The following is a 9,436-nucleotide window of genomic DNA, read 5'->3' as shown; positions in this document are numbered from 1 at the left end:
TAGAGTGTGTGTGTGTGTAGTAGAGTGTGTATAGTAGAGTGTGTGTAGTAGAGTGTGTGTGTGTGTGTGTGTGTAGTAGAGTGTGTATAGTAGAGTGTGTGTAGTAGAGTGTGTGTGTGTGTAGTAGAGTGTGTGTAGTAGAGTGTGTGTGTGTGTAGTAGAGTGTGTATAGTAGAGTGTGTGTAGTAGAGTGTGTGTGTGTGTAGTAGAGTGTGTATAGTAGAGTGTGTGTAGTAGAGTGTGTGTGTGTGTAGTAGAGTGTGTGTAGTAGAAACTCCTGACTTGAACGCGCCACAACATCAGTGAACTTATTCATGGTTTATGATCAGTGTTTAATTCAGTGTTTAAGTCATTAATATGATTCTATTAATAGATCAGTGTGCTCAGAGTCACATTCGAGTCTTTTCACATAAACCGAGTTGATTATCTTGTGAGGTTGCGCTTCTCCTCCTAGCCTCCAGGGGTCAGTGTGACGACGCCTCTTTAGCAGGGTGATTTCGGCAGAGAAGAAGTCGCGGCGCTGTGTTTCCCGGAGAGAGTTAGGGAAACGTGGCCTTCTGACAGAGAGAGAGAGAGAGAGAGAGAGAGAGATAAAGAGAGAGAGATCTGCATCAGCTTCGGGTTCCTCTCTGGTTCTCTCAGTGTTTCTGTACGTCACAGTTTTCCTCTCCGGTTCTGATCCCGTGTCGCGATGGCTGATGTTGAGCAGGTTTCCGCTTTACCGCCGCTGGATGGCCTGAACAGCACCGACAACGGGACCGCCACCGGGAACGGGACCGCGGCTCGGTTCGTGGCTACAGCCGAGGGAACAGCGCTGGCGTACGGCAGTCTGGTGCTCATGGCCCTGCTGCCTATCTTCTTCGGCGCCCTGAGATCCGTCAGCAGCTCCAAGAGCAAGGCGAGTCCATCTCCACCATCATCTCCACCATCATCTCCACCATCACCATCACCATCACCTCCACCTCCACCATCATCTCCACCATCATCTCCACCATCACCTCCACCATCACCTTCACCATCATCTCCACCATCATGACTTTAATGATATTATAATCATAACCTTTATGATGATGATGCTGATGAAGGTGAAGATGATGGTTTCCCAGCTGTAGGCCTGAACTTACAGATGTTTTTTACTCTGAAATGAAACTTTTCCTGCACTTTATTTACATTTTATTCACTTTTTCTAAACTCATTTATTATAAATATAATTGTAATAAAATCTGCACCAGATGGTAGAACTGTCTTCATCATCCTCTTCATCATCCTCTTCATCATCCTCTTCATCATCCTCACTCGTATTCCTTAATTATATGCAATAATGACTAAAGAACATCACACAAATAAGTGAATGAACGAATGGTCACGTGTGTGTGTGTGTGTGTGTGTGTGTGTGTGTGTGTGTGTGTGTGTGTGTGTACAGGAGCTGGAGTGTGAGATGTTCACCAAGTGTATAGAGTTTCAGTAGAATATGTCACGTTTTATTTCCTCATTTATTTATTTATTTATTTATCCAATTTAATAAAAAATCCTTAATTACATCTTCTAACTGTAATTAATTAATGATAATGAAATCCACAGCTGAGGTGGATGAAGAACATCTCTCCAGCTTCTCAGTGACCATAGAGGAAGATTTTATTCTATTTCACTCTCGTTGCTAACAGTATTAGCATTAACAGTTAGCCGGTTTAGCCGACAGCTTCAACAGCTGTTAAGTTCCTACCTGATTATCACCTGTAAAAAGTTTGCATATGTAATTCAGCACATTTTCCTTTTTAGCCCCGCCCCCGAATCTCATTAAACATTATCTCATATCTACATCTCATTAACCCTCAGATAGACGGACAATTAATACAAATCCAACTATCGTTACTATAGAAATGTGTAGCTAGCAGGTTAGCTTACCATGCTAAAGCAGACAGCTGGTCATTCTGAAAGATCTTCAGTATCTCCTGGATATCATACCTGGAGAACTTCATGCTCATGTTCTTTATTAGTGTATACACTGTGTGTGTGTGTGTGTGCTTGGATCGGTCTCGCACACACTTTATAGGATAAATGAGGAAGAGGAAGGTGTGATGTTGGGACTGACCTTTTCTAGAACACCTGCAGATCTTAATGTCACTTCTGAAACTCCGCTGCTCTCGTGCTGAACTTCAGCGTTTCTCTTCCTGTTCCTTCACCTCTGAGAACCGTGTGTTTTATTTTTATGTTTGGTTGCACACTGTCACACACGGCGTCTCCACTCAGCACGACTTCCTGTTCACGTGATGAAAAACAGTCCCTTCTCTTATATTTATATCAGATTTAATTTTAACCATCAGCAGAAGTGTTCATCATAAAGCACCATGAAGCTCTGTGGAGATCTGCAGCACAAACTAATGTTCTATTCAAACTCTGTGTGTGTGTGTAACAGAATTCCTCAGACATGCCCGAGACCATCACTAGCAGAGACGCAGCTCGTTTCCCCATCATCGCCAGTTGTACACTCTTCGGTCTCTATCTCTTCTTCAAGGTGAGCAATCAATACTTCTCCTCATCATCCTCTTCATCTTCCTCCACTTCATCATCTTCATCCACAGAGTGGATTCTTCTCCTCTTTTTAATGAGAACTTTTTCTTGTTTCTGGTTTGTAGATCTTCTCGCAGGAGTACATCAACCTACTGTTATCCATGTACTTCTTCGTGCTGGGGATTTTAGCTCTGTCACACACACTGAGGTGTGTGTGTGTGTGTGTGTGTGTGTGTGTGTGTGTGTTATTGAAATCTCCATTCTCCTGGTAAACAAAATGTTAATACTGTGACGTGTGTGTGTGTGTGTGTGTGTGTGTGTGTGTGTGTGTGTGTGTGTGTGTGTGTGTGTGTTATTGAAATCTCCATTCTCCTGGTAAACAAAATGTTAATACTGTGACGTGTGTGTGTGTGTGTGTGTGTGTGTGTGTGTGTGTGTGTGTGTGTGTTATTGAAATCTCCATTCTCCTGGTAAACAAAATGTTAATACTGTGACGTGTGTGTGTGTGTGTGTGTGTGTGTGTGTGTGTTCAGTCCTTTAATGAACAGGCTTCTTCCTGCCACTCTGCCCAGTAAACAGTACCATCTGCTCTTCACTCAGGGCTCAGGAGAGACTAAAGAAGGTGAACACCTCTATTGCACCTCTATTGCACCTCTATTGCACCTCTATTGCACCTCTATTGCACCTCTATTACACCTCTATTACACCTCTATTACACCTCTATTGCTACACAAAACAAACTACACTACACAAAACTACACTACACAAAACAGACTACACTACACAAAATAGACCAAACTACACAACACTACACTACACAAAGCAGACTACACTACACAAAACTACACTACACAAAGCAGACTACACTACACAAAACTACACTACACAAAGCAGACTACACTACACAAAACTACACTACACAAAACTACACTACACAAAACTACACTACACAAAATAGACTAAACTACACAACACTACACAAAGCAGACTACACTACACAAAACTACACTACACAAAACAGACTACACTACACAACACAACACTACACAAAACAGACTAAACTACACAACACTACACTACACAAAGCAGACTACACTACACAAAACTACACTACACAAAACAGACTACACTACACAAAGCAGACTACACTACACAAAACTACACTACACAAAATAGACTAAACTACACAACACTACACAAAGCAGACTACACTACACAAAACTACACTACACAAAATAGACTAAACTACACAACACTACACAAAACAGACTACACTACACAACACTACACTACACAAAACAGACTACACTACACAAAACTACACTACACAAAATAGACTAAACTACACAACACTACACTACACAAAGCAGACTACACTACACAAAACTACACTACACAAAGCAGACTACACTACACAAAGCAGACTACACTACACTACACAAAACTACACTACACAAAACAGACTACACTACACAAAGCAGACTACACTACACAAAACTACACTACACAAAACTACACTACACAAAATAGACTAAACTACACAACACTACACAAAGCAGACTACACTACACAAAACTACACTACACAAAACAGACTACACAACACAACACTACACTACACAAAGCTGTTTTAGCTGACTGCTGGATCTTCTGCTGTAATAGGAACATCAGCAGAGCCAATCAGAACAGGACTCTGGGATGATTGACACACTGAGTTGGTGTTTCTCTGATATCATCTGATTTTAGATGTTAGAAACCTGTAATTCCTGAAAACACCCTCAGCTCAGAACTCCTTCTCAGAAGAAGAAGAAGATCTGCCATGTTCATCTCGTTCTAAATATCGGTTTATTTCTCCTCTTTCAGAAATTGTAAATTACGAGTTTGACACTAAGGACCTGGTCAGTTTGGGAATCAGCAGCGTGGTGGGAGTGTGGTACATCCTGAAGAAGGTACACACACACACACACACACACACACACACGATATATCAGTATAATATCGATATGGTAATAATCATTGCGTGATAGACGTTTATCAGGTAGCGTTGCTATGGCGATGCGTTACAGGTTTCTAATATTTACTGAATATTAGTTTTAGATTAATGGTAAATTGAGACGTGTTTACAAATCACTCAGCTCAAACTCCATCACAACACCTATGGGTACAGTATGTAAAAGATCTGGGTTTGTGTTCTATCGTGTGTGTGTGTGTGTGTGTGTGTGTGTGTGTGTGTGTGTGTGTGTGTGTGTGTGTGTGAGACAGCACTGGGTGGCTAATAATCTGTTCGGGTTGGCGTTTGCTCTGAATGGAGTGGAGCTGCTTCACCTGAATAACGTCAGTACTGGCTGCATCCTGTTGGGGGGGCTGTTCATCTACGACATCTTCTGGGTGAGTTCCACTCACACACTTATACCCAGAGAGGGAGTTGTGGGTTAAGGAGCACACAGCTGGTGTGTGTGTGTGTGTGTGTGCAGGTTGAGAAGCGCACAGCTTGTGTGTGTGTGTGTGTGTGTGTGTGTGTGTGTGTGTGTGTGTGTGTGTGTGTGTGTGTGTGTGTGCGGGTTAAGGAGTGAACAGAATTCAGTCAAATCCCACAGCAGGTGCAGGAACATGGTGCTCTCCTCACACTCACCTGCTTCTGTTTCAGGTGTTTGGAACCAACGTGATGGTGACTGTGGCCAAGTCCTTTGAAGCTCCTATTAAGTGTGAGTCTTTATTCCCTCACCACCGACATACTACACACTTCAACTCTTTATTCTATTAGCACTGACTGGTGTGTGTGTGTGTGTGTGTGTGTGTGTGTGTGTGTGTGTGTGTGTGTGTGTGTGTGCTCCCCTGCAGTGGTTTTCCCTCAGGACCTCCTGGAGAAAGGACTGAGTGCCAGTAACTTTGCCATGCTGGGACTGGGAGACATCGTTATTCCAGGTACTGGATTAGAGTCTGAGTAACATCAGATGAGATGAGATTAGATTGGATTGGATTAGAGTAGATGGTACTGCAGGTGTGTTCCTTCTCTCACCCGCCCCCTGTTGGACAGAGCTGTTAATCCTGCAAGCGAGTAGAAGGTACACAGGTAAGATGTAGAGAAGCTGCTGTGTCGTCATGTTTTAGGTGTAATCAGGTAGAAGAGAGAGAGAGAGAGAGAGAGAGAGAGAGAGAGAGAGAGAGAGAGAGAGATGGTAAATGATTTGACTAAAAAAAAATTGTGTCTCAGGTATCTTCATCGCTCTGCTGCTGCGTTTTGATGTCAGGTACAGTTCCTCCCCTTTTTCTCTGAATCACACACACACACACACACACACACACACTGTTTAAATCTCTCTCTCTCTCAGTTTGAAGAAAAACACACGTACGTATTTCTACACCAGCTTCCTGGCCTACATCTTTGGCCTCGGCCTCACCATCTTCGTAATGCACACGTTTAAGCATGCTCAGGTGAGAGACACACACACACACACACACACACACACACACACACATAAACATATAAACATATACATACGTTCAGGTGAGTTAGTGTATGTGTACTGATGTGTGTGTGTGTGTGTGTGTGTGTGTGTGTTTCCCAGCCTGCTCTGCTTTACCTGGTCCCGGCGTGTCTGGGATTCCCTCTGATTGTGGCTCTGCTGAAAGGGGAACTGACCGAGATGTTCAGGTAGCTGTTCTGATCATTTCTCTACACACTGTAGGTAAAGGGGGAGTGGGCGTGGCCAGGTGATGGGCGTAAAGGGCGTGGTCAGTTCAGGAGACAATGCACTTGAAACTAATCCTGGAGTATTAATGTCTGTTCAGGACTCGACCTGATTTCATAAATCTGATTTAATCTGATCTAATATTCCGATTAAAACACTGATCTGGGATCAGAATTTCTTCCTGTGTAGTAAAAACGTGTGTGAGGCATCGTGTGTGTGTGTGTGTGTGACTTGTGTGTGAGGCTCGTCATACGCGTGTGTGTGAGGCGTGTGTGGTGTGTAAGGTGCGTGTGTGGTGTGTAAGGCTTGTGTGGTGTGAGGTACGTGTGAAAGGTGCGTGTGTGAGGCACGTGTGTGAGGCACGTGTGTAAGGTGTGCGCGTGAGGCGCGTGTGTAAGGTGTGTGCGTAAGGTGTGTGTGTGTGAGGCGCGTGTGTAAGGTGTGTGTGTGAGGCGCGTGTGTAAGGTGTGTGTGTGGGACGCGCGTGTAAGGTGTGTGTGTGGGACGCGCGTGTAAGGTGTGTGTGTGGGACGCGCGTGTAAGGTGTGTGTGTGGGACGCGCTTGTAAGGTGTGTGTGTGGGACGCGCGTGTAAGGTGTGTGTGTGTGAGGCGCGCTTGTAAGGTGTGTGTGTGTGTGAGGCGCGCGTGTAAGGTGTGTGTGTGTGTGTGAGGCGCGCGTGTAAGGTGTGTGTGTGTGAGGCGCGCGTGTAAGGTGTGTGAGGCGCGCGTGTAAGGTGTGTGTGTGTGTGTGTGTGTGTGTGTGTGTGTGTGTGTGTGTGAGGCGCGCGTGTAAGGTGTGTGTGTGTGTGTGAGGCGCGCGTGTAAGGTGTGTGTGTGTGTGTGTGTGTGTGAGGCGCGTGTGTAAGGTGTGTGTGTGTGTGAGGCGCGTGTGTAAGGTGTGTGTGTGTGTGTGTGTGTGTGAGAGGCGCGTTTGTAAGGTGTGTGTGTGTGAGGCGCGTGTGTAAGGTGTGTGTGTGTGTGTGTGAGGCGCGTTTGTAAGGTGTGTGCGTGTGTAAGGTGTGTGTGAGGCGCGTGTGTAAGGTGTGTGTGTGTGTGTGAGGCGCGTTTGTAAGGTGTGTGTGTGTGTGAGGCGCGTGTGTAAGGTGTGTGTGTGTGTGAGGCGCGTTTGTAAGGTGTGTGTGTGTGTGTGAGGCGCGTGTGTGAGGCGCATGTGTGTGTGTGAGGCGCGTGTGTAAGGTGTGTGTGTGTGTGAGGCGCGTGTGTAAGGTGTGTGTGTGTGTGAGGCGCGTGTGTGTGTGTGAGGCGCGTGTGTGAGGCGCGTGTGTGAGGCGCGTGTGTAAGGCGCGTGTGTGAGGCGCGTGTGTGAGGCGCGTGTGTGAGGCGCGTGTGTGTGTGTGAGGGGCGCGTGTGTGAGGCGCGTGTGTGAGGCGCGTGTGTGAGGTGTGTGTGTGTGTGTGTGTGTGTGTGAGGCGCGTGTGTGTGTGTGAGGCGCGTGTGTGAGGTGTGTGTGTGTGTGTGTGTGTGTGAGGCGCGTGTGTAAGGTGTGTGTGTGTGTGTAAGGTGTGTGTGTGTGTGTGTGTGTGAGGCGCGTGTGTAAGGTGTGTGTGTGAGGCGCGTGTGTAAGGTGTGTGTGTGAGGCGCGTGTGTAAGGTGTGTGTGTGAGGCGCGTGTGTAAGGTGTGTGTGTGAGGCGCGTGTGTAAGGTGTGTGTGTGAGGCGCGTGTGTGAGGTGTGTGTGTGTGTGTGTGTGTGTGTGAGGCGCGTGTGTGAGGTGTGTGTGTAAGGCGCGTGTGTGTGTGAGGCGCGTGTGTAAGGTGTGTGTGTGTGTGAGGCGCGTGTGTAAGGTGTGTGTGTGTGAGGCGCGTGTGTAAGGTGTGTGTGTGTGAGGCGCGTGTGTAAGGTGTGTGTGTGTGAGGCGCGTGTGTGTGTGTGTGTGTGTGTGTGTGTGTGTGAGGCGCGTGTGTAAGGTGTGTGTGTAAGGTGCGTGTGTGTGTGTGTGTGTGTGTGAGGCGCGTGTGTAAGGTGTGTGTGTGTGTGTGTGAGGCGCGTGTGTAAGGTGTGTGTGTGTGTGAGGCGCGTGTGTAAGGTGTGTGTGTGTGTGAGGCGCGTGTGTAAGGTGTGTGTGTGTGTGAGGCGCGTGTGTGAGGCGCGTGTGTGTGTGTGAGGCGCGTGTGTGAGGCGCGTGTGTGAGGCGCGTGTGTGAGGCGCGTGTGTGAGGCGCGTGTGTGTGTGTGAGGCGCGTGTGTGTGTGTGTGTGTGAGGCGCGTGTGTGTGTGTGTGTGTGAGGCGCGTGTGTAAGGTGTGTGTGTGTGTGAGGCGCGTGTGTAAGGTGTGTGTGTGAGGCGCGTGTGTAAGGTGTGTGTGTGAGGCGTGTGTGTGTGTGTGTATGGCACGTGTGTATGGCGTGTGTGAGGCGTGTGTGTGAGGCGCGTGTGTGTGTGTGTGTAAGGTGTGTGTGTGTGTATGGCACGTGTGTATGGCGTGTGTGAGGCGCGTGTGTATGGCGTGTGTGTGAGGCGCGTGTGTGAGGCGCGTGTGTAAGGTGTGTGTGTGTGAGGCGCGTGTGTAAGGTGTGTGTGTGTGTATGGCGTGTGTGAGGCGCGTGTGTATGGCGTGTGTGTGAGGCGCGTGTGTATGGCGTGTGTGTGTGTGTGTGTGTGTGTGTAAGGTGTGTGTGTGTGTATGGCACGTGTGTATGGCGTGTGTGAGGCGCGTGTGTATGGCGTGTGTGAGGCGTGTGTGTGAGGCGCGTGTGTATGGCGTGTGTGTGAGGCGCGTGTGTATGGCGTGTGTGTGTGTGTGTGTTAGGTGTGTGTGTAAGGTGTGTGTGTGTGTGTGTGTGTATGGCAGGTGTATACCAAGTGTAAGGAGAATGGTAGAAAATCTCTGGGATCTCTGATGTGTATAAACATCATTCTGTTGCTTCTTCTCACTTCGTCTCTTTGAAGAGCTGCTTTTCTCTTTTCTCTCCTGTTTTCTCTCTGTTTCTGTTTTCTTTATTTACGTTTATCTCCTTCCTTCGTTTGGCTGCGTAGTTACGAGTCAGCAGACGAGGTGTTACCCCACACCCCACGTCTCACCCGCTTCCCCACCGTCTCCGGTTCTCCCTCCAGCCTCGCCAACTCCATGCAGACCCCGTTAAGCTCCTCCCCCCACCGCCGCCGCCAACACGCCTTCTCCACCTTTTAACCTGGCCAGGTACGGCCCTGAACCCCGCCCCCACATGCCCCTGGGCATCCCCATCATCTCAGTCACGTCTCTGTCCCAGCTAAT

The 9,436-nt window shown here is 47.6% G+C and overlaps 1 protein-coding gene across 1 annotated transcript in view; it reads left to right on the top strand.

Annotated features, from left to right (window-relative positions):
• The first annotated feature begins 494 nt into the window (after nt 1-494).
• The window catches only part of hm13 (histocompatibility (minor) 13), an 11,876-nt gene continuing 2,934 nt past the window's right edge, over nt 495-9,436 (top strand). The window contains exons 1-11 of the mRNA XM_083520778.1: nt 495-898; nt 2,417-2,515; nt 2,637-2,719; nt 3,045-3,133; nt 4,374-4,459; nt 4,773-4,898; nt 5,158-5,215; nt 5,352-5,435; nt 5,725-5,761; nt 5,843-5,945; nt 6,080-6,165. Of these exons, the coding sequence (XP_083376904.1) occupies nt 692-898; nt 2,417-2,515; nt 2,637-2,719; nt 3,045-3,133; nt 4,374-4,459; nt 4,773-4,898; nt 5,158-5,215; nt 5,352-5,435; nt 5,725-5,761; nt 5,843-5,945; nt 6,080-6,165 (1,058 nt within the window). The 5' untranslated portion in view covers nt 495-691. The remainder of the gene's footprint in view (nt 899-2,416; nt 2,516-2,636; nt 2,720-3,044; nt 3,134-4,373; nt 4,460-4,772; nt 4,899-5,157; nt 5,216-5,351; nt 5,436-5,724; nt 5,762-5,842; nt 5,946-6,079; nt 6,166-9,436) is intronic.

Source organism: Silurus aristotelis (assembly GCF_946808225.1).
Source record: "Silurus aristotelis genome assembly, chromosome: 19".
NCBI classification, from domain to species: domain Eukaryota; kingdom Metazoa; phylum Chordata; class Actinopteri; order Siluriformes; family Siluridae; genus Silurus; species Silurus aristotelis.
The sequence above is the reverse complement of the archived record's forward strand: the minus strand, read 5'-3'. Positions and strand labels throughout refer to the sequence as shown.